The 25485-nt window shown below is 42.0% G+C and overlaps 1 protein-coding gene across 3 annotated transcripts in view; it reads right to left on the bottom strand.

Moving 5' to 3' along the window:
* The window catches only part of SEMA3D (semaphorin 3D), a 146218-nt gene extending 122523 nt beyond the window's left edge, over positions 1 to 23695 (bottom strand). The window contains exons 1-2 of one of the 3 annotated variants that reach the window (XM_075770948.1): positions 23349 to 23578; positions 10213 to 10262 (exon numbers count right to left, since the gene is read on the bottom strand). In XM_075770948.1, the coding sequence (XP_075627063.1) occupies positions 10213 to 10262; positions 23349 to 23523 (225 nt within the window). In that variant the 5' untranslated portion in view covers positions 23524 to 23578. Of the gene's footprint in view, positions 1 to 10212; positions 10263 to 22999; positions 23157 to 23348 lie in introns of those variants that run through there. The other 2 variants (XM_075771100.1, XM_075771021.1) reach the window with 2 other exon arrangements.
* Positions 23696 to 25485: the final 1790 nt, after the last annotated feature.

The following is a 25485-nucleotide window of genomic DNA, read 5'->3' as shown; positions in this document are numbered from 1 at the left end:
CGTACTATGATTTGTTACCTATTTGACTATACCCAGATCAAATAAATGCTTCCAAACCCAACAAAAACCATTACTAGAACAATTACTTTTGTTCCTCCATTTCCAGATCTACGTATAGTTACTCCCTACGTAATGCCCTTCACCCAGTATCATTTGCTGAAACATCATGAACCCCTGACATGTCTGAGCATGGTCCTCGGGAGGTAGGAGGTAAAGGAATGAATCCCTCTGACGCTTGTGCAACAGGCTTTTATCCTCCTGCTACTAAAAAGGAAAAGTATATTAGTGATGTTAGGTGTACATGTCCTTATTGTGTTAATAGTCTCACTTGAGAGGAAATGAAAGAAAATGTCATCCTGCAGAAAAGAGATGCCGTGATAAATGAAATGAGAAGATTACAAGGCCAAGAACTGAAAAGTTACAAATGTCAGCGCTACAGCTGGAATGTGACGGCAAACACCGTGATCCTGCTCTCACAGTGAGTCTGTGAAGCAGAGAGAAAAGAAACGCAACACTTTACTAAGCTCTTGTAAAAATAACAAGACAATATTTCTACTTCCTTGGTGTCTTTCTCATTTGGTGTCCACTCTCTCTCTAGGAATGACGCAGAGGTTCTGAGGACCACATGCTTTCTGATTGCATGATTAAAAAATGCAGCCTAGTGCATATACATTAGAGAGTGGGAAGGAATGAAAGTGCAGTTATCCTTTGGGATGCTGATAATGAAAGCACTTGCAAGTTATTTCTCGTTGCTTCCAAAGGAGGGGCGCATGGCTGGAAATCGCTGAAAACTGACTTATCCACATGTCTATTAGTGCTTTATTATTATTAATCAAAACGAACACAGTATTTCCTTCTATTATCTAGGCAGATATATCCTCTGTATTCAAGTAGTTAAAGAGAGGCCTTATTAGTCCTGTACACCGTAAAGGCTTGTACCTCTGCCTCCCCTTGTCTTCCAAAGCAGTGAAATGTTCTGCTCAGTGGCTGTCAAAGAACCAGACTAGATTATAGAATTGCCATGTCAGGTACCAGAAATCTTCTGAAAATGTGACAGAATATTGCTGCCCTGTGATACAGGAAATGGGATGGGGAACTTGTTCCAGTCCTAGACTAGAAACTAAGGGTAAAAAAAAGAAAAAAATCTCCTTTTTTCTCTCTCCCAAGCTTTTTTATTTACAAAATTTGTAATTCTTTTCTTCTCATATATATGAATTTGCAAATGTAACTGAAGCAAACTGACTCAAGGAACTGAAAACATATCACTACTCTTTCTTAAGACCCCGTATTTGTCAAACCATCCATGACTAGCTTCTGATACTTCTTCTGTCACTGAGGTTTGGGTAAAGAGCAGAGCAGCTTTCTCCTGGAAGGTCCCAGGACATTTCATTTAATCTTCAATCTCCCACTCTGGGTCTCACTCACTTTTATTTCAGTTCCTCTCCCTGTGTGGCCATACTGGGAGCACTCACAAGCTAAACCCACAGGAAAGAAACAGAGAAGAACAGGAACCATACAAGAGCCTGCCTGGACAGATTGAATAATGCTCCCAATTTGTTAAGTACTAGAAGATGACTGAACTTCTGCAGTGTTATTGTTTTATCAGTCTTTTGAAATCATAACTTAATGCTTTTATTCTCTATGAACTAGTGAACTAAACATAGTAACTTAATAGCGAAGTATTCGAAAAACATTAACGTAAACATATAATAATAATAATGTGAATTATTATTATTGTACTGACATATGCTTATGATTATTGCTACAAATGTCTTTTGGGAAGGCTGTATCGAATCCTTAAAATTTATCTTTAACCGTGGCCCAAAATTCTGTTAAATACATTCAGCCTGAATCTTTCTGACTCCCCACGTGAAGAAGTATAGGCTTTCAGAACAGACTGAGTCTGGCCATAACACAACAGGATCAGAGACATACTTCTGCCACAAGGGAAAGCACTTCAAACATCAGGGTCCCAGTCCGTCAGCACTTATCACTCAGTGGGTTATACTATCTCTCCAGCAGATTCCCCTCCCAAACTCATACTTCATCACACTCCTGACCTTGCTGCATACGGCTCCTTCCGCAGAGTTCAAGTCTGCATGGTGTAAGACATGGAGAGTTTATTCACCGCTTCTCGTTATCATCTCAGACCTTTGTTCATTGTAAGCCAAAATTGTTTACGCTGCAGTTTTTAGGGTGTTCATGGAGGAGGAAGGGGTGAAGAAAACTCTAACCAAGAAAATGTTATGCTGCAAAGAAAACGAGCAAACATCCGCCCATTCAGGAGCAAATGATTGCTTCTGCGCCTGTTTGGTGTGCAACTTTCCATCCAAAAATGGGATGGAAACTGAGATGGCCAGGCCATATTGCGCTCCAGCTAATAAAGTGCTTCAGATCGAGAAAAACAGGCAAGGCTGCATCACTCTGGCCTGCATCGTACGGCTCTTTTTTTTTTGTTCCTTTGAAACATTCCATTTACTGTTCAAGCCAAGACAAGAAAAGAAACATTTTTAACCTTAAGGGTCTAACATAAGCCTACAAAATTAAATAGCCAGGGCTGAAGTGAGGCAGGTTTTACAGTTCTTAAGTAGCTACCCTTTGTTCCTTCCTTAACCGTACAGTTATAGTCAGAGAAAACATCTCCAGCTGCAAGCAAACGGCCAAGAGCAGATTCAACTGCCTTTATTTGCATTGAAATCTTTGCAGGTCGGGGCCACTTGGTACTAAATACTCTACAAATAAAGAGCAAGTGTCAATACCTTCCCTGATGAGCTTACATCTAAGAAGACAAAACAAACAAAAGGTGGGTGGAGGAAAAGCCTGTGCAATTACAGGAATACAGTACTGTCACACCAGTGCAGCTCTGACTTGAGCTTCCAGACCTCAAGCCTAAGTCTGTACCAATAAATAAAATGTGCCAGACACTATTTGCAGGTCCTGAGACAGAGGAGCCTGGCACAGCTTCTGTCTACACAGCTAAACCCTCTTTCCCTTCAAAACCAAGTGCTCTCACCCATATTGCCTCCTGGAAGCCTTCCACATCCCCCCAGTTTATGGCAGAGCAGTTTGGAAACGTGCTAGTTGACAAGAGCAAAAACCAGTCCAGTGAGCACGTTAACAAACATCACGGGCTATTGCAGGCCAATACTGTCTTACGGCCTTGCTTGACTTGCAAATACAGATGTGACCCATCTGTCTCCCCTGAGGTCTGCTTGAGAGTCCCTGCACCCACAAGGGAAACGTGCCACTAAAGCCATCAGCCAAGCAAGATAGGGAGTCAGTGACAGAGCCAGCAAAACATCCCATCAAGTTTTGGCACTTAAAACATACTGCCTTTCATTGTGTAACTTCCGTGGAAAATAAGAGACGTGGCAAAACCATGCAAAGTAGTCCAACAGTGTGAATACAGATGTCTGAATCAGGCTAACATGACCGTCAGGTAGAAATTAAAAAGGTAAGAGGGTTCTAGGTTTTGTCAGAGTGTGAGAATATAAATTACAGGTGAAATCTTTGAGATTTAACTCTTTTTTTAAAAAGGCAGTGCTAGGCAAAAATATCAACTGCGTTTTATGGTCACTGAAAGACTGTTTTCAGAGAAGCTTTGGAAAACTTGGAAGAAAACAGCAAACAGCTGATATCCAGTACAGTGCACACAAGTGTCCTCCTACAAGATCCTGCTCGAGGACATGCTTTTGGAGTAGAAGTTCACCAGCTTCTCCACAGATGTTCTTAGTTCACCTTCCATGAGATATCAACCTCAAAAAAGAAAGAGAGGTGATAAAAGCCATGCAGGCAGCACTGTGACAGGGGGGCACTGCTGACCTCTGGTACTTGTCACGGCCCTTGTGCCACATGTCACCACCTCTTCCCTTCTGCCAGAGGAGCTGCTCATGGAGTGACTCTCAGCTGCAGTCAGCATTGGCCAGTTTACTTTAAATACCTTAAGTTCAGTGCTGCTATACACTGCTATATTCCAGTGATGGAAACGAATCTGCAGGACAGAAGGCTCACAATGAAATGAGAGTGGAAATGGGAAATGAGCTTTTAAGATGGTAGGGCTACAGAGAAAGAAGGATATGTGATGAATCCCTTGCGATCACACTTAAGAAGCTAGCAAAATTATTGCTAGTATCCTCTCGTCATATTCAGAAGATGAGATGTCTAATTATTTTTTTAATCAAATCAATTCATGAGAAAGAAAAACTAAAACAAATAAATAATCAGAATGGATGTTGGAAGAAAGAGTTTCAGGAAATGTTTTATGGCAAAGAACAGCCCTTCTGCCATCCAGCTGTTTGTTTTGTTTTAACAATTCATGAGAGCTGAGCTTCTGCAGCTTCTTTTCTTTTTCCTATTCCAAAAGCCTTGGGGATGTTTCTTTTTTTTTTTTTTTTTTTTAAATTTTGAGCCTACTCTTGTGCTGGGAATTCTTTTCCCAACATGTGAGTGTGAATGATGTGAATGGAGAACGCGCAACTTCTTTCTCTTGCTGCTCAAGTTATTTGCCTAGCTCTTCCTGAGAGCAACGAAAGAAACCTTTTCCTTTTCTATGGGTTTATTTGGATCTGTGGAAACTAAGGACTCTCAGTCTCCCTACGTGCATCTATAAAGTCTTCTGCAGAACTGAAGGACTCTGTTTTGTATGAAGAAACTGAAATCAGGAGCCACCAGTTTGTCTGATACAGAAAGAATCAGGAGTCTGACTTGCACAGCTCTCAGCACTTACACCTCCAGGGTCGCTGGACCTCCAAAAAGCTAACAAAAATAAATTATATGATGCCACAGAGAAATCTCCCTCTTCCAACCTGAGTGGAAGGAAAACAGGAAAATGGCTGACATGGCTCCGGCTAAACTGTAAAATACTAATGAAGGTGCTACGGAAAGCAGATAAACAAGAAGGTTTGTCTTTGTTTTCCTGTATATGTATATTACGCCTGTAGACACAATTTTGGATTTAATAGGCCCAATTCAACTCTTTGAAGTTAAGGGAAATGCCTCAGTCTCTTCAATCACATACTCTTTGATTTACTTATTAATGTCATTTGTGATGTGACATAAAAGCACCAAGCAAGCTGTTATACTTCCTTCAACAGACAGACACCCAGATGCTCAACAGCCGTGACAGTGATGATCCTAAATCTAATCCTATGATTTAGTATATTTTCCTATAATAACTACCATACAGTCCTGCAGCACCATCAGTGAACAACAGGGGACATCAGCTCCAGCAGCCACCAGCATGGAAGCCCATCCCAGTTCAGCAGCAGAGACTGCAGATGCTACCTCTGCTCCAAGTTTGCAACAGCATGTTTCTCTAAAGACAAAGGGGAGAGGAAAAAGAAAAAAGAGACCTAGTGCAGAGGTTATTTGGCTGAACCCTCTGGCACTGAAACAGGCTCCCGTGTTGACAATTAAGAGATTCACCCCAGCTCACTGCCCCAAAGCATTGCAACCTAAGTGCACTAAAAATTTTGGACTGGGATTTGTTGTCAAAGATGCTGCTTTCCAAGCTCTTGGTGTCATCGATAACCCAATGTCTGCAAAAGGAATTAAAATTAATTAAAGAAATACTGCAATTCCTTCATCCTAAATTTAGACAACTGAAAACTAGGTGTCAGTTCATCTAGTTTCCATTTACAGCCATCAGAGAGAAACAGGCACTTCAGGGGCTGATTACTCCCAGCCACTTCAGACTTCTTGGACGGGAAGCTGAGGTGTCTCCCTCTCTGCTGATTAGATAAAGAACTTATATGACCATCTTAGTTGAGATACTTAGAGCTTGCCCCTCAGAACCTTCGGTCAGGCTTACCAAATGGACGTGGAGCTCCAACAGGCGGAGTCATGGTCAAACAGAAAAGTACTTGCACAAAAGGATCTTTAAAATTAAAGTGGATCAGGGACCTGGAAATGATAACTATCATCAGTTTCTCTCGAAAAGCATCTGAGAATTGGTGCTACAGGTCCAATGCTTTGCTGTCACAAAAAAATGAATCCTCGGTGGCCATGGACTTGTCAAGGGCATTTCTACCTTCCAACCTCCCCCCACCCCACCCCCAGCGATCCCATCAAATCGATTGCAAGGAACAACTATCTACAACGATGCAACAGGAAATCACTATACCTTCGTGACTCCAAGCTGAATGAGAATAGTAATAGCTCATTTCTGAGGTACATCTTTGTTCTCTAACATACCTGTTAACTTTTTTCAGAGGAGTTTTAACTCATGTTCTTTGTACATAGTGTGTAGTCTAATGAGGCTCTAAGTGTAGATGAACTTTACAATGGCTGTAATACAGGTCATAATATTAATAATACCCATTTCTGTTGTGCGCCCTTGCACAGCTCAAAAGCTGTCTCTATCACTCAGATGATAAATTGTTTTGTTTTGATCCTACCTAGCATGACATGATCAGTGCTGTGCCAAGAGGGAGGAAGCTGCTAAAAACCCTTGGGCTATTGCAGCTATTGCTGCGGCTGAAATTTGGTCTGATTGCTTCACTTCAAAATTTTTGGCTGTTTTTTGCTATTAATCTTGGAAAGCCTCCAAAATAAACCTGATAAAGTCCTGAACATCACAAAAGATGCATTCTTCCCCATACTTGTAAATCATCTTTGGCACACTTCCCAATTTTAGTAATTATAGTTTTCTCCCAAGCTCGCTGCACATTGCCTATAGATATAAGGCTTTGTATGATCTGTCTTCTAATTCAGAAAACTACAGCAGGCTATTGCATGAACCCCACATTAGACAGTAGAGCAATTCAATATTAAAGCACTGTTTACGTTTCTGTATGGTTTTCTTGATCGATGTTACACTGCTCATCTATTTTTATGTATTATTTATACTGGGATAGTGCCTAGAGGCCCCAGTCAGGGGCAGGACCCCATGGTGCTGCACATACTATGAAGGAGGATACAAGAACCTCTCCTCCTTGCAGCCTAGAGTCTAAGTATGTAATGAATGACACCAGATGGATAAAACAGAGGGAGCAAAAATTGAGATAGTTGTTAATAACAGTAACAGGCAGAGCACAACAGCTACTTAGCTATATATAGGCAATGTGGTGCTCCTGTCACTGTTGTCTGCCTTCTCTCTGTCCTCTGTATTGTGTTTTACAAGCTGCAGCGACCTGTGGACAAGCACTCATGCATGGAGTTGTCCTCTGTGTGTTTGAAGCACTGGGCACTAGGAAGTATCTTTCACTGCCCACATCAGGCATTGAGATGAGATTCTGAGGATGTAAACCAGAGGAAAGAGGTAGGTATTTACAGAGGATGATTCAAAGCCCCTGAATTAGGGCATAAAGCAGAAGATGTGAATTCACAGGTTTGGGGTCACTCATGGGAAGGATTAGGACTTTGGGGTGTCAAGGGAGCCCAGCAAGAAGCTGATCTCAGTGCAATTCACATAATCTCTGACTTTATTTCCTTACACATTGACAGTGCAGAATATAAGTGCCTCGGGAATCTGCATTTCTGCAGCAAGAACAGCCAAGAGTCCTGACAGTGTCCAGTAACATAGTACCTAGTTCAAGTCCAGGCTGTCTGGAGAACCAGAGATAGGTGTATCTCCCATTTAACTTGCTGGCTAAATCTCATTTGGGCTGAAGATGGGCTTGTAAGCTTATAGCTTTGTGACCCAAAACCAACTCTTCAATTTGGGAGTTCTTATTTCATGTCCTGATCTGAGTCAGGATTGTTCCACACCCAGATAAGATCCCCACCACGTTTAGATCCCCTGTGCAAACCCTAAATCCTCCTCTAAGTTCTTAGGACAGTTCAGCTCTGCTTTCTCAAAGCAATAGGTGCTGGGTTTGCAAGGTCAAGAAAAAGCAATAAACGTAAATTCCTGCAAACACATTTTGCTCTTCTGAATTCAGCTTATTTTAGACATTCCCATGCATAAGTCTAGTCCACTATCATATGTAGCCACAGGCTTTCTGATACCAGGTCCCTGAAGTGACTGATTGCTCACTCATCCCTGCCTCTTCATCAATAGAGGAGCCAGAAGACAGAGTGCTGAATAGCAAAGGGACTCCCTCCTTCCCCTCCCTGCAGAGCCAGTGAAGTGCGCAAGTGACAAGCAGTTGTGAGGGAAATAAGAGTCCAGCTGTGTGAAAATGAGCTCTGGCAAGGCTGGAGGTGGGAGCTACCAAAACAAGAGGGACAAAGCCTGAAAGCAGACCTTTTCTTTGAAGAGTGCAAACCAAAAAGAGTAAACTAGTCACAAAGAGATGTTGCTGTCCCGCAGGGTAATGAATGTAACAATACAAGGGATGACTCTATCACTGAGTCACGCCTACAACAGGACAAACTAATTAAGCTCATCTTTCTTTGAAATGCGAACTTGTGCATCTGCATGGGTTAGCAGGGGCCTCAGACAGGTCATCTCAGTCTTCCTCATGAGTCTGTATTGCTCAACCTTTCCTCAGATCCCCAGCATCCTACAGCTGCTTTGAACACAGCCTCCATCAGCTCTAATTACAGCTCCCAGAATTTTTGTAGCTCTTCTCCAAATAATTTTCATTTTCCTACATATTTTTTTTCTTTAAATTCACAGTCCCCATAATTGTATTTTTGCTGAGGATCAGTTATTTTCAAGGAGGTAGCTACCACCTAGACAGTATTTCTAACTAGCATGAGGTTGTTGTATTAAAGCAAGAGACATTAGGAGTGTATTTCCAAAAGAGCTCAGCTCTCATGAAGTCATTGAGCTCAGCTCTCATGAAGTCATTAAGGCCTACATTTTCAAATGTAGTGTTGGGTAACTTGGGGCATGTAGGCCTTTCTGGTTACCACATTCATTGGTACTTCTTGCACAATAGCACTTTTGGATGTTGCTAGTCTGAACAAGAACTGCTTCAGTGAAGGAGGAGAAAGGGTCAAAAACCTGGAAAGGGACTTTTTATGAGGGTATGTGGTGATTGGACAAGGGGTAATGGTTTTAAACTGGAAGAGGGTAGATTTAGATATTAGGAAGAAATTCTTCCCTGTGAGGGTGGTGAGGCACTGGGACAGGTTGCCCAGAGAAGTTGTGGAGGCCCCATCCCTGGAAGTGTTCAAGGCCAGGTTGGATGGGGCTTTGGGCAACCTGGGCTAGTGGAGGGTGTCCCTGCCCATGGCAGGGGGGTTGGAACTAGATGATCTTTAAGGTCCCTTCAAACTCAAAACATTCTGTGATTCTATGATTCTATGATTCTAAGTGGGAATTCTATCATGCAGTTAGTTTTTAATAAAAGACATCCTGAATGTTTTATGAGAAATAACAGGAGGAAAACACAAGTTCTTTGAGGTGGTTTCTGGAATTCTTTTAAAAGTCCATTTCAGCAAATAGACTTATTAAACACATTTTTTCCCTTTAAAATCAAGCTGAGTTGATTTTTTTTGATCCTTTTATTCTTAAGATAACATTCATCTTGTTTAATTTCAAGCATCTAAAATTCAAGCACTGTCTTGGCTCCCTCCAGAGAGGGTGGAGACAGGCACTCCTGGGGTGAATTCATCCTGTCTCAGATACTGTCACCGAGTAGGGCACTTTGACTTTGGGATCACCTCATCTCTGTACTGAAAACAGAAGAAGATTAGGTGACCATCTTACACTACAGACAAGTGAAACAAATCCCATCTTAATTAGGTTTTCTGCACAGTATATTCACATGACTCCCATTGTTACACCGTCTAAACATCCATACTTTCCAAATCTATTATTCTCACACTCTTTCTGTGATAAAAGGTAGTTTTTACCCATTTACAGACATATATAGCTGAGGCAGGTAGAGGCCAAGATCCAGACCTTCAAAGGTATTTAGCAAGTTAATTGTCTAAATTAGGTTTTCAGTCTCAGCTGACTAACACTCAACGATGTAGACAAAGAAGCGGCAGTTGGGTGCCTTTAGGAATTTGCTAGGATCTAAGCAGAAATTACTTGCCTGAGGACATATGTCATGGAATTAACCCCAGGTCTCCTGAGCTGCTGTCCTAACCTTTGGAATGTCCTTAACATTAAGCAAATCCTCTGCTCGTTTTGGAATTAAACTTTTGAAGTATTTACAGTCATGTCGTCGTCTTTGTCAAACTCAAATAGGCTATGCACACTCAAATCCTTTAATTTTTCCTCACAAATCAAACCTGACTCAAAGCCTCCCTTCTCATGTTTATTGCTCTTCTCTAAGCTCTCTTTAGATGTTAACTTACCAGTAGATGTTAACTTACCAGTAATAGCACAACGAGGCCAAAATTCCAGGTTGGACTTTTAGGTGTTACTGTGATAAAAGTAAACACATGAACACCATCATAAGTTGGTGGAAAGTTGGATCTTTCACTAAAATCCGTGAAAATATTATACTCACTTCAATGAGCACAGAGTCCTACTCCGGTATGTACCATCTGAGCAATCTCTATCACAGTACAGTGCGTTGATATTGTTTGTTGCACTTTATAGAAAAAACTGACCAAGACCTTAAAATTGAAATGCTTAGGGCTTGTTAACATGACAGTCCAGACACAGTAAGATGTGAATTAGCAGCATAGTGACTGCTCTGCAATCACATCACACATAAGTGTATATTAGAAAGCTTTTAACTAGAAAGCAGCTTACTGCACTTTGAAAGCAGTCTCAGGACATATACCCTGTGACTGATCACGCAGAGAGTTAGTGTGAAGGAGACACCACGCTGCACACTGTTGTTCTAGTTTAACAGCACGCTGACTTCCGCATGTAGACAAACCTTATCAGACCAGAGCAGGCTTCAGTATTGGGTGATATGTGTTTCTTAGAATAATCTTGGGGAGAACTGCTGAATGCTAAGCATGTCCTCTGACTTCCCTGGGACTTGTACCTGGGTCTCAGTAAGGGTCAATTTATAAAATAGGCTCAATTATTTTTATCTATGTTGATTATTATTTTTTTTAAAAAAATTATCTCAGTAGGGTGAAAAAGAAAAGCAAGTTTCTGTGGAGAGAGAGAGGTGACAGTCTCACGCTATTCAAACAAATTACATGATAAAACACTGTTTTTGGTACTACACAAGTGCAGTTCTCCCCTTCTAGGGCAGCAGCCTTGATCTCTAACTTATCAAAACAATCCTATATCAACTTTGAATTATCATCAAAGCCTATCCATGTTTTGGTTTTAGCAAGTATAAGCACAGACTATGGACAACTTGTGGGAAACATACAGGTAAAGTACCATGCATCTTTCAAGAATGACATTTAAATAATTGTAAAAGGTTTTCCAGACTTCAGATTATTAGAGGGACATTTGATTGACTCATGTCTTACACAGTTACCCTTATATTGATTCCAGTAGCTTGTTTATGGAGCAGCACTTATTATCCAAATATGGTTCGGTTTCTGGGAATATCAAGAAAATGAAATTCTGCAACATCCTTTCAATTGAATTGCCTTGCCCATCTTCTGAAATTGAAAAAGATAAAACTCCTACACCAACATGAGAAAGTTTTGCCCAGTCACCCAGCTTCAGAACAAGAACACGTTTGTTCTGTGTCAGGGTTTCCAACCTATGTCTTGTGAACCACAAGAGGAACGTGTTACTTCGAAGTTTTACACAAACCAGAGAATCCCACACACCACCATATCTCTGTAGGGAATGACGAATAAGTACTTAGGCAGCAAACACTGCCAAAAACTCAAATGCCTATTTTGGGACTTTCTCCCAGCCTAACAGAGAAGCAGGAGGTGGAAATGACAGCTACACAAGAAAAGACACCCATGGGACTGAGGTCACATCTTCAACTTGAGCATGTCCAAAAAGAGCTCGGAGCAATTGCTGCTGCCTCCAAAGTATAGCTGGGTTTTCTTTCTGAGTGGTGGCATATGCAGGCTAAGCCTGGGAAGCTTTCCGTAACATTGTATATTTGTAGCTCAGACCGGATCCTATCAGTAGGATTTAATAAAACTAGTTGAAAAAAACCCTACTGAATCTAGGAGAAAACGTTGGAGACACTGACTGAGGATCCTGGATCCATCTGAAGGTAATGCCCAGAGTCTTGGTGGCTCTACAGAACAAACTGTTTCCATAGTGTCAGTCATTATTTTCTCCATCCTCTACCAACACCTTTTCAACTTCTCTGACCACTTGTGCTCACACCTCTTTTCCCATGTGGCTCAAAGAAGAATGAAGAGAGACAGCACAATTTAAAAAGGGTCATGCCTTCCAAGCACCAAAACACTATTTTGTTGAGAAAAGAATGAAAACAAATAGTATAGTGCTTACTCCAAGGCCTTGTGAGATTCCCCCAGGGCCATCACAACAGACCATTATAATCTCTGCTGATGCTTGCACCAAAGATAATAATGCTGCTTATATTCAAAGACACTGTGTCCCAGTTTTCTGGCCTTATATACAATTTCACTTATAAAGATGGGTGTAGCACTTTATAGATAGTCAAATATTTTATCTTGGAGGTGTCAGATCCCACTTTCCATCGTGTCATGTGAATTTCTGGATGGAAAACAAAACACAATGAATCCAAACACATTCCAAAATGCTCTTCTCACATCACTTTAGTGGTATTTACCGTGTTTGCAGGGAAAGGAAGGAAGGAAAGGACAGAAGGATGGAAAGTACTTTTTTTTAATACTATTCATTACAGCGGATTTTATTATCCTTAAAACAGGGTGATAACCTAGTATAAAAATAGAAATAAAGCTTGTCTTTACGAAGAAAATTACTGTCCATATTTCAGCACTGACCAACTGCAGAGCAGCTGTGCCTGTGGTATCGGTGGTATAAGTGCTATCAAAAACAAAGGCGTTTTTACTATTGTCATGAAAACCTGACACAAGACCTGAAATCCGTCTGAATTCTCTCCCTTTAACAGCTTAACAACCCACAGGCAAGATTGCTACTGAGTAAAGTACCCCTAGGGAGTGAGGTTTTTTCATCATGTCGGGACCATTTCTGGGAATTGACAGGATACAGGACAACTGTGCCTGAAGTTTTTACAAAAGCACAAGAGAGAGTTAAACTGTAGGAAGGAGACAAAATTTCAGAGGGGAGAAGAGTATGGAGACAGGAGCAGCTTGTCCTGTGCCTAGCAATCACCTGGAGAACTGCTGCAGCAAAGAGGCGAGGACGGGCAATTCCAGCTAGGAGGGACCAAACCCTTGTGCCATAGGACATGCTGGCAGCCAGCACAATGGGAAAACCAGGGATAAACCATGCAGAATCTCACCTTGGGTGTTAAACCGAATATGACAATTTTATTCTGAGGGTTTTTTTCCCCTCTTGCTTTGAAACCAGATGTTTGGGATTAAAAGAATCAAACTCCCTGCACTGTTTGCTGCACGTACCTCCTGCTTTTCTGCCAGGCTGTGAAAAGGTACAGAAATTGGCATTGGAGCTTTCAGCAGTGTTTTGTGCCTAAGGATTTATTCTTCATCCTCACACATCAATGTACAACAGCAACAAGTTGAGAAAAAGCCCAACCCTTCCATCACTGTAAGAGTCAGAACACAATAATTCATCTGTGATCAAGTAACTAGGATTTAATTTTAAGCACCGTCGAGGAGATCAATGTCTGTGTTACGAGTTTCATAACAGCGCTCGTGTTGCCATTTAGGAATGCAATGAGCTGTAGCAAAGTCACAGGAAACAAAGGGCACAGGAGTTTCAGGCTCGTGAGGACAGCATAATAATTGGTCTGTAGTTAAAAGTGTACATCTTTTTAGAAACACAAAAACCAGATATACAAATTTTCAGAGCCATACTGTAAGAATATCAGTCTACCATTTCCCCTTTCACATATATTTTATTTTGTGAGTTTAGTCAATCTTCAGCCTAAGCAGTCTATGATGATTTTATCTAAAGGTGGAAAATCTTCCCATGTGAAAACTCCCTTAATTTCACTGAAAAGTGCACGGGCTGTCGGTGTGTTGTATTGGGAAAGATATTTCTTCGCCATAGTTATTTTTTAGTTTTTTTTTCAAGCTGAGGCAGCTTTATGAGATAATATATGTCTGCTTTTTGTAGATGTCACTAGAGGACTATAAACACCAAGTCATAATTCCAGAACAAATCTGTACACTGCAAACGGTATTACCCAGGACACTCATCTTAAAAAGATAGACAGCACAGAGCAGCAGAGGTAAATGCACCTTTTCTTCTAGAAAGAGGATCTAAACGACCATTAAGCCTGAACAATGTTAGTAACTCTCTTAGATGTGTCAAGTAACTCTCTTAGATGCATTAATTCTCTCACTTTTTCCTCAATTAGATGGGACTGACATTCAAAAAATTACATCCAGTCAGTATTTCCTTAAAGCCTTTAAAAATTTGAGTTAAATTTACAAAATAATAAAATGAGTCTTGAACACCTTGGATTTCATCAGGTCTGAGAAAACTTCAGTTCTGACAACATTATATGTTGTAGAAGACATCAGATCAACAGACCGCAATGATACGGGCAGTAGTTATGTAAAGCATCTTTGTCTATTACAATTGTTTTAGCCAAAAGATGAGATTAGTAACAGAGATTTATGATCTTCACTGCCTCTTCAGTCATCCAGGCTCAGCATTAGAGACCAGTATAAAACCTGTCTTCTGCTGTTACCAGGCTTTGCATGTAGCCAAACCTGTTTAACAACACACCCCCCCATGGCACCTGGGCCGTTGGGTACACGTACAACAAACTCGTGATTATTCCAAACTGTTCAGTGCCTGCGGTGTTCAGAAGCAGGCATTGCTCTGTCCATCTCACTTGCAAAGCCAGGGTAGGCTCCAAGCACGCCCAGTTCTCCAACAGACTGAAATCAGAAGAAGATCTACTTCTCCCAACACCTTTTATCCATTGGCCCCAAAGTTAGTGTGCTCCTTCAGGAACAGGTAGGACCAGACTCCTAATGATTAACTCAATAGTGTAGTTCAGTATCAAACAGGAAATATCAACACTGACACACAAAAAAATTAATTGGAGCAGGTCCAGTGAGATAAATCTTGTCCCTGAAAGATGATGCTCTAACCATGCCAACCCACAGTCCCTTTCTGTTGAGCCTTTTGTAACAGCTTTGCAACAAAGTGTGACTGTGGTGGGTGAGAAAGCCACGCTGCCAAACATGAGCAACACCACCATTCCGAGGTGTGCTTGAAAAGTTGCACTTTCAGGTCACCTCAGGCAAGAGCAGGCACCTGAACCACTGAAATGTATGTTACAGGGGGTTTTATTTAGTTAGTTAGTTAGGTAGGTAGGTAGTTTAGTTTAAATTTTGACACAAGGAAAAGACTGACCCCACATAGATACCTGTCTGCTGGGAGAGCTCATGGCTGAGGATCCCAAATGAATTTAAGCACTTAAATCTGCAGCTCAGGGCCTAAGCTGCAGGGTGCTCCTCCTGACTTTCTGCACACTGGCTTACACACCCTTTCCTCATGACTTGTGGCTTTTGGGGATCCCACCGCAATGACCCAGTCAATGCACAAGAAGCGATAGCACTTGCTTGGTACTTCAGGCTCTAGATTCTCTTTACAACTCTACTCCCCAAACGCTTTCAGTGCATACCGCTAACTTAAATCTCTGGTTTCCTCTTTCAGCTTTTAGAGCTGCTCATTTCTTCTGAAGACATAGGACTGCCCTTAGCTACTACAAATCACTCCATTAATTTCAGTTATGTTATCTAATTTACACCAACTGAAGATGCAGCTTGTTATATCTTGATTTCTTTGGAACATAACAACTGTTGTGTGCTGCCATCATTCCCGTGAACACTGTCCACTTCCTCGGTGCGGCATTTTTATCTACAAGCTGTAGCAGAAGTTCGCCCCTCAGCTCCAGAGTACATCACATTAATGGGATACATACAGTGGCTTGCACTAAATTAAAACCCACTCATCTGTGTATGGTTATCCTTTCATTATAATGAAGACTATGAAAACCCTCACCCAGGACTACTTCTGCAGGACACCATTCAGGAAGTATACTTTATTAACTTAAAACTGTGAAACAAAGACATGAAGATTTAAAGATCCATTGACAAAACCTCCTTACAAAAAATGGTATTACATTTCAGCTTTAGGAAGGGGATAAAGGTAATAAAGACACCTACTTTTATTAGCTCATCCTTTATGCTTGGATTCCTGTTACTTCAAATTCATCTGTTTCTACAAATTAATGACTTACAACATTTTGCTCTTAAATAGCAAACTGGATGATACCAACCATCTTCACTATTAATGTGCTGAGATACATAAAGATCAGGTAAAAAATGGTATGCCTGCTCCCTAGGTGAAAAAACCCTGAATTACGGTAATTTTCTTCTTGGTAAGTTTGTGTTTCTGCATGGTATTTCTAGCAGGTTTTGTTGGTTTTTTTTCTTTCTTTTGAAGACAAGAGTTCTGCTCTAGTTGAAACACAAAGGCTTAGAGTGTCCAACTCCAAGTATTACATGGCTCAATGGATCCAAGAATTCCAGATTTGTTCATGTGGAGACTTTGTGTCTCTAGAAAATCCTCTAACTGCCTTATAATATACCTCCCCAGAATAAAGTGGATTTTTTGAAGCTTCATTGTTCATAAATTAATCTGCTAAACTAAGAAGGTCACAGGAATGAAAAGTCAGGTTAATTCAATGTAATTACTTTATTGAGGCATTAGGCCAAATTTGCCATTTATGTTTCACAATAGGAGATCTCATAATGCCATTACAAATTCAACTTTGCCCTGATGCTTATATTATTCAACAACAGGCAAACAGGCTGAGACCTCCGTTTATTCTACAAAATAAGATTGTTTTTGTTACTTGTCTTCTTGAGGAACTCACATCTCTTAGTCTTCTGTGCTTGCTGACTCTTGCCCTACACTTGAAAGTAGGTTCGGTTTTTTTGTTTAATAGGATACATCACCAGTGCTAAACACAAGAGGATCTTCATTTCTGACTGGTACCTCCTGATGCTACTGCTATAAAGCTAATAAAATAGTAAGAACTTCTCAGAATGAGAAAAGTTCCACTGCTTGCAACTAATGACCATATAAACAGAAGTGATAAATCATGACTATCCATATCTTATGCATGCTTCCTACTAAAAACCAAGATTTTAAGATATATGGAAGACAGATATAAACAATTTTTTTCCTATGTTTCCTCTAATTTCTATTACACATCTTCACAGATGTAGCATGCAATCACACTGTTAGTAGAACAAACTGTAGTACCTTTGAAGATTTATTTGTCCTTAATAAAGGTTTTCAGGCACCTGCTTAAAAAAGAAAATAAGTAATGAAATTAAGTAAATGACTGGTATTTTATATGCAGGTGTGTCCTGGTTTTGGCTGCGAAAGAGTTAATTCTCTTTCTAGTAGCCAGTACAGTGCTGTGTTTTGAATTTAGTACGAAAATAATGTTGATAACACACTGATGTTTCACTTGTTGCTGGGTAGGTGTAGTGTCTGCACAAAGTCAAGGACTTTTCAGCTTCCCACTCCCTGCCAGGTGCACAAGAAGCTGGGAGAGCACAGCCAGGACAGCTGACCCAGGCTGGCCTAAGGGATATATGTCATGCTCCATGTATAACTGGGAAGCTAGCTGGGAAGCGTGATCGCTGCTTGGAAACAGACTGAGTATCAGGTTGTTTATTTTCCTTCTGCATGTGGTGAGCAATTGCACTTGTGCATCACTATTATTATTATTATTATTATTATTATTACTACTACTACTACTACTACTATTACTATTACATTGTTGTTGTTGTTACTATTATTTTTATTATTATTCTCTTCCTTTGTTATCCTATTAAACTGTCTTTATCCCAACCCACAAGTTTTTATTCCATTCTCATCCCCATCCCCTTGCAGGGGAGGAATGAGCGAGCGGCTGCGTGGTGCTTAGTTACCAACTGGGGCTAAACCACGACAAAGTGGAACACGTCATTCAGAAGTCAGAGAATGGATACAGTAATGTTGCATCTTGCAAAGGCACAGATTATGAAGAAAGTCAGAAAAAAATAGGGGGGAAACCTTACAGTCAAGGCTGGCTCTTTCTGTAAATCTTGGAGAAAAGGAACTGCATTTGCAGCAGTCTATCACTCTTTGTCATTGCCCTTCATTGTATTTCCCTCTCTCAAAGTGTAACTGTTTAGGTCTTTTGATACCAAGGGCTGTTATGGGCAGTTTTTCTTTATTACACTCTTCTAAAGCCTTTTAGTGTAAGTCTTCATAAAACCTCACATATGTGCATTGTAAAATTACAGGGAATAAGTTCCATATGAAAAAATCATCATATTTCTTCTTTCTATTTTTTAGCAGGCAGAGATTCTGACATATTAAGCATGACAGCAACAGACATTGTTTTAATTCTTCATTGTGGAAAGAAAAAAAAAAAATCAACATTTTGCCTTTGGTTGAGAAAGAATTTTTTACATATTCCCCCTTTGCAGTCTCTCCCTTGCAAAACCAAAAAAGGATTTTAGACGGACAAAAAGTAACCACAATTATATGGAGTGTGTCATTGATAAATTCCAGGGGAATATAACAAGCTAGGTAGGCACATACCATTAGATCTAGCTGTTCAAAATTTTAAAATTCTAGCCAAGATTAAGCTGGAATATTTGGCCACATCAGCCCTGCACTTAACTTTTAAAAGACTTGATCTCACTCTAGATTTAGACTTTAGGAAAGTACCTCTTTCAAGAGAGTGTTCTACACAGCAGTCTATCTTTAAACATGTGCTTAAGTAAGTCCCTTGAAGTCACTAAGTACAGATAGACTGAGAACAGGCACAAGTCTTTCATTTCATGACAGCCTTAGTTTTGTATAATTTTGAGCTAATCCTAGGCTTTCTGTTTCCAGTGCTGACTTATGCTGACGCAAGATGAGATCAGTCACAGGGCTGCAGTGTCTTCAAGATTTTTGGAAGGGGCCATTCCAGGAAAATCGGTAACTTCCCTCCTCCCCACCCTCTTGGAAAAAAATAAATAAGAAAACAACAACAACTCAGCATGTCGTTGGAGTATGCTCAGATGTTACAGAACTGTTTAGCCTCTCTTATTCTGCATGACACCTGATTCCCGCAAGTGTCCTGATTCACTGACCAACTAGATTGGAAACAGTTTAATTATGGATATTTATTTTGCTTTTAAACTGACCACATTAAAAGAAAAAGCTCACATGACTCTTCTTTCTGCTTATAACAACACAGGAAGAAAAATATGTAAAGATGTACAAAAAGGATCTACGTTACCGAAAGCTGAGTAATATATACAGTGTGAAATTCATGCAGTACGGAAGGTCCTCACGAGTTACAGGTCTCCATGTACATGAATTTGTCTTTACCCATATACATCCTGAACCCTTGAGGATTTAGCCTGCAAACTGAGGGTGCAAATAAATGCCTCTCATGTACTGTGCTTAGTCTGCCCAGTGAAGGTGACTGTTAGGCAAACTGCTAGGTACCAGCAGAGCTCTGAACCTTAATTACATTTTCCAGTGATGTTGTAGGGAAGTGCAATGATTTAGTTAAGGGCAGTGTAGTGTTCTAGGCTTAAATACCACACCCATCAGCCTGATAGTCAAATTGAGTCAATGATTCAACCCAGATGGGAATCCAGGTTCTTCTTGGCTTACTGTTATCTGTTCTGCCCATTAGGCTATATGACTTCCATAAATTATTTCAGAGTTCCCGTTAAAAGAAAATAAATCCACATGATGCTAAATGCTGCCTCCCAGCTGTAATGCAAACTGGAATTTTGGACCACAGTACTGCTCCCTGACTCATCCTGGATCCCCTCCATGTGACGTTGATCCATCTAAGCAGGGGAGAGTAGAATGGAAGGTTTGTTGGGTTTTTTTTCTTTTTTTTTTTTTTTTTTTTTATCACCCACTGTCAGATAACATGTGGATGTTCATGCAGCATGTCTCTAGGATGTGAAAAATAACAATACCAGAGAGGGGCCTTTCTGAATACATAAGGATAGAAAGAAGATAAAAGGACTAAAGATTTATACAGAGTAAATTTAAGCACTGACTCATTGCCATTGCTAAGTTTATAAAATACATAAAACCCAGACAGAAATGTTGGGGCGGGGCGGGGGGGGAGATTGTGTTAAGAAGCATGACAGAGGTGCTGCACTATAAAAAAGATAAAAATAGGACACCCATGGTGCAAAAATGTGCTTCACACGTAATTTAAATGCAGCCACCACGCCTCACGTCTCACGGGCATGGCTTTACTATGATCTTCTCTGTTGCTTGTTTGCAGTTGGAGAAAATCCAGAAAGCAAGGGAAACAAACACATCACGCATTCACTGCGTCTGTTTGATTTAACGACACTCAGCATCACCTTAAGCATTTTCCACGGGTTAAAAAGACAATGGGCCAAATATAGGTTTGGCTATCCCGCAGGCTGCCGTGCCAGGAGAGCACGGTGGGAAAGCCTGCGTAACCAGCATCGAAGGATTCCCTCGTGGAGGAAACCTCAAAGAGTATAGAGGTGGCTCAGTGGTCAATTCCAGCACCAGGGGTTTTAGCCAAAAAAATTCTGGCATGTGCTGGGAATTCAGCTGATTCCCAGCTGATGACTCAGAGTCTCCGCAGCCACAGGTAACCGGTATGTCTACATTGCAGTGGTGTGCACTAAAGAGGCACCTGAGATTACGACTTCTGTATTTTTAACAGCAAAAAGAAGAACAAGATAAAAAGGAAAACAGGGATTCAAAAAGAATCCAAAAATACATCATTATTTGAGCTGACAACATGTTCACAGAGTGACTCTGAATGATTATGACCCTCTGCAAATTAAACTGTAAAGATCCTGACTGTGCTGGACGTTTACACTTCCACTTGTTCTGCGATAGAACATGGAAAGTGATGCTGAGTATAACCCTTCTGCTCGGACCAAAATAGGGACAGACTCAGTTGGGAGTGTTTCATTCTTTGACTTTGCTTTTTAATACCTTGGTGTTTACAGTGTTGATTAGCTTAATTATCATTATTTAATCTTTGAGTAATAATGATACAGTATCCTCAAACACTTTAAAGGTCTCTTTCCCAATGAACAAGATCTATTTCTATTTAATATTCTAGCTTAATTAAAACATTTTTTTTTTTCCTAGGGCCTTGTTTCATTTAATTCAATTGCAAAAATCCCAGTAGAATTTCAAGGGTGCAGTATAATTTGCATAATGAACAGAGTGGTATCTACTGTGAAAGCATCACCTCTCAGGAAAAAAACAAACAAACAAACAAACAAAAAAAACCCCAAAACCAAAATCGTTGAGAAGTAGAGTGAGATCAGGGCTACTACCGTGTTTTAGAAGGTCGGCTGATGGCACAACCTGTAGTTGGAGAGAAACAGGCGGAGGCCGATACTTGGGAATGGAGTCCGAAAGAGATATCACTCTTCAAGGGAATCTGACAGCAGCTACCCATCAAACCAAAGCTGAGGGCAGGAATACGATTCAAAATTATATCTTTCTGAGATTTAGTCACCTTACTCAGCAGTACCAGAAGGCACTTCTCTCTTCCTGGGATTATTGTCCTGAAAGCATCTTACACCAGCTCTTGTAACTGCAGTCGTTCTTATATTTTGAGATGCGGCAGAGGATACTGGTGAAGCTGCTATTTCCATTTCTGGTTAAAGCGCTGCATGGGCAGAGGCCACATACTGGCTGTGGGAGACCTTGGCTCAAAACGTTTGGAGCACATCTCTCTGTGCTTCAGAGCTGCACCTAACGGGGAGTCTGCTCTGTTCCCCGTACCCTGAGAATCCCTGTTGGATTGATCCAGTGGTAAGAAGAGGGAAAGTAAATTTAGTTCCTGGATCTCAGGCTAGTCTGGATGTTCAAGCCAAAATAAAGTTCAAGTAAAAGTGAAGCCAAGCTGCTCAGCCTGATCAAGGCTAAAATGCTTCTATATATGAAGCATCTCAGAGCAGGACTTGTCTTGGAAACTTGAAGAAAAAGAGCTGTGACACCTGCAGAATTTGGGTGCCTCTATTCAACAATAGGATTACAATTATGTATTAAAATACCCCAATTCCTCTTTGGAAAGCTATTTAGACACCCAGCTTTCACAGATTTAGCACAGACCTTAGCCCTTACATACCTTGAAGGAGATGATGAGTAGTGCTTTTCTGGATCAGGCCCACAATAAGCTAAACAAACTAATTAAAAGGCAAAGGTGAAAATCACATCAACTATACTAAAGAGGGTTTGAAAAACAGTATTTAAAAGCTGTGCCATATAGTACTAATCACCTCCTAATAGTAAACAGTGAAATCAAGTCTCTCTACCTGCTCCCTAGTCCTGCAAGTAAGGAGTAGAAAAGAAAAAGTGACATGCAAAAATTCTTGCAAAAGTTCTTGCCTGCATCTTCACAGCCTCTGTCAGAGCCACAGATGCAGCGTTTAGCTGCTGCTTTCTCAGCAAAGTGCTCTCTGCTTATGGTCAGACTGCCTCATTGATCTCTATCGTTCTCAGACAAGTTTTCCCAATGAAAGTGAGGGTTTTTCTGAGGAAATATAGGTGGCTGCCTTGTGCTTCTTCAGCACATAGTCACCAATTACCTAAAGCACTCAGGAATGTTTCCTTTCCAGAACCAAAAACTTTCATTTCGTAATATTCACTGCAAAACAAGGAGCTTTACCACCCTCTGTGTTATTGCACAAAGCAAAGTAGAGGTTGTCAGTGTGAGAAGATGAATAATCTCATTTCAGTGAGCACCCCGGGCCAACCAGGTGTTCTGGAGCTCCTAGTGATGGACACATTCAGCAGAGTCGCGCTCATGGCAATGCTGGCAGACTATGTGGAAAGGAAGGAATTTTGCCACTGCTTCAGCATGCAACAGTTTTGCTGATGGACATCGGCTGATCATGGCCATACCGCCCTTCCCATCGCCCTGAGACACCTACGCGAAGCAGAAGCAGGCGCAGGGGTGCCGGGGCTCAGGGAACGAAACACCTCTCCCTCCGCCCGCACCGCTCCCACTTCCCCAGCCTTTAACCCCTGCTCCCCAAAACTGTCTCCTCCTCGCCCCTGGCCCCCCAAACCCACCTCTGCTGCGTTCCCAGGGCAGAGCCGAGGGATTTTCCGAAGCCAGCGCACCTCACCACCTTGATGACAGCAAGGCAGGTGGCCCGGGGACCGCTGCCAGGTGCCGGGCTCCGGCACCCGCTCCGCGGCGACCCCGGCGGCTGTTCGGAGGAGAGGCGAGCGGAGGGTCCGGGACAAGCAGGGGGGACCCCATGCACTTTTCCACAGTCCCCCCGTCCCCGTCGTCCCGTGTGTGTGTCCACCCCCCCCTCCGCCCCCCGTAACCCCTTCTCCGCGGCGGCGGAAAAGTGCTCCAGCGCGCAGCGGAGCGGCGCAAAGTCGCGGGGCCCCCGCGGGGGCTGGCTGGTACCTGCCGGGGAGCCGGAGCGGCGGCGAGGTGCGGGGTGAGGCCGGTGCGGGGCCGGGGCCGGTGGCTGGGTTTTTGGAGGCGTTGCGAGAGAGGCGGGCTCCTCCCCGGCGGCGGCGGAGGGTCTCGCTCCTTCTGCGCGGAGTGTCAGACTTTCCCCTGGCTTCCCTTCCTCCATCCCCGCCACCCCTTTCCACTCCCTCGCACGCACATGCACACCCCTCCAGCAAATGGGCTGCTTCGTGTGTGTGTGTGTGTGTGTGTGTGTGTGTGTGTGTGTGCGTGTGTGTGTGTGTGTGTGAGCCAGCTCAGACACACACCCACTGCTGCTGCTCCCGCCGTAGGTCACAGCCCCGGCCAGCAGGAAACATTAGCTCGGAGAAAAGTAGCGGAGTGCACACAGACACCAGCACACACACAGACTGCGGCACCAATATGCCCACCCTGCTGAGACCGGGCACCAAGGGACCCTGTGCTCATGTACATTCCCCTGGACCACAGACCTCTCCTGCGCTGCTGGATCACGCACCTGTGAGTTCGCCCAGGGGCATCCCGACCTAATGTTGTGATCACCCTGCACAGCGCTGGTCCAGGTTGTAATGTCTAAAGCAGCCTCAGGTCCACTCACATTATTCCCGTGCCATATTCCCGCTGGGGCTGAACTGCAGGTCACTGCCTGGTAGACTGGGAGCAGGAGGAAAAAAAAAAACCCTAGCTTGCCACACTTACTGATAAGGAGAAAGCAGCTGGGTAGTGACCCAGCACTAGGGGTTAGTGCAAGTCTAGGAGTAGCCCACGTGCAAAATTGTAGCTGCCAGGGATACATCTGCCTCTGCATTTATTTGTTTTGCTATGGAATGTGCTACATCGGTGGTTCTCCAGCTTTCGCATGCTGCAGACCACTTCCTAAGAGAGAATTTCTCTCCTGGACCAACCCACTCCCACACCAAACCCTTCTCTCCAACATATTTCCTTCTGTGGCTGCCCAAGGAAGAGCCTTTCTGCCCACAGGCTGAGAGCCATTGAACACATGGCACAGATAATATCAGACACTTCCAGACAAGACACACTGGGGTTCTTTCAAAAACTGTTTCCTTTAGTGAAGAACTCATATTGCAAGTCTTCAGCTGGCAACTCGGTTGCAGAACAGACCCCGACTGTTGCTCCCTTGAAATAACAGCAGAACCAAAGAAGTCCAGGGAAATATATTGGAGTTTCCACCATGTTACCCACCTCAGCAGAACTTCATCCTCACCTATCATTCACATAAAAGTTAGATGGGTGGTCTGGATATCCAGGACAGGATCTAAATAGGGATGTGTGTGTGTGTAAGTTTACCAAAAGCAACCTTTACACTTTTTTATCTAGGTTTTTAAAACAGTTTCTTACTACTGTACCAAGCTGATGTTGGTTTTATACACTTTACATACACAGATACACAGACTCTACTTGTCTGCATGTGTCTTATATTCCCACAAAATAAATGGAGGAAATTAAAGACAGGTTGTTTCACAGTAGCCATTGACTTCTGCTGTTTTAAGGCCTTCAGAAGGGGATTTTATAACTGATTTTCCACATTCGTTTCATTATCGTCAATAAAACCTTCCAATGCTTTAATCCCTGGATGGCACTGTTTAATAAAACTATCAGTGTGATCGGTACGATGCAGATTAAAGCCCAATTTGTGTTTTAAATTCCTGTAGAATGAGTCTTGCACTTTACCTTGTTCCCAGATACTCACTGAACATCACAGGAACTCTGCTGGTAGCCACTTTCTGCACTAGAAAAAGCTCAAGAAAGAGAAAATGAGGAGCAGGTTGATGGAAGTAAAATCCCTGATGATTTCTGAAGCATTCATTAGAACTACAGAATTGGGCTTTGATGTATTCTGAAAACATGAATCCTGGTAAAAAGAAAACATGCTGAAGAGTACTGCTTGCTTCATGTACTGTAGGTGTTTCAGTCTCCTGTGAAAAAGAAATCCGTATGAATGACCTCTTTTCTCATTTGTGGGACCAGTCTGTAGTCTCTATGAAATGTAAAGGAAATGGGTTTGGAAATGGTTTTATTTTAGTAGCTACTTTTTCTTCTTGAAAATCATGAGAACACATATTTTTGGTGGAATAAATAGCAGAAGATT

The sequence above is a fragment of the Balearica regulorum genome, chromosome 1 (genome assembly GCF_011004875.1).
Source record: "Balearica regulorum gibbericeps isolate bBalReg1 chromosome 1, bBalReg1.pri, whole genome shotgun sequence".
Classification (NCBI taxonomy): Eukaryota; Metazoa; Chordata; class Aves; order Gruiformes; family Gruidae; genus Balearica; species Balearica regulorum.
Note: the sequence above shows the minus strand (reverse complement) of the source record. Positions and strands in the feature narration are given on the sequence as shown.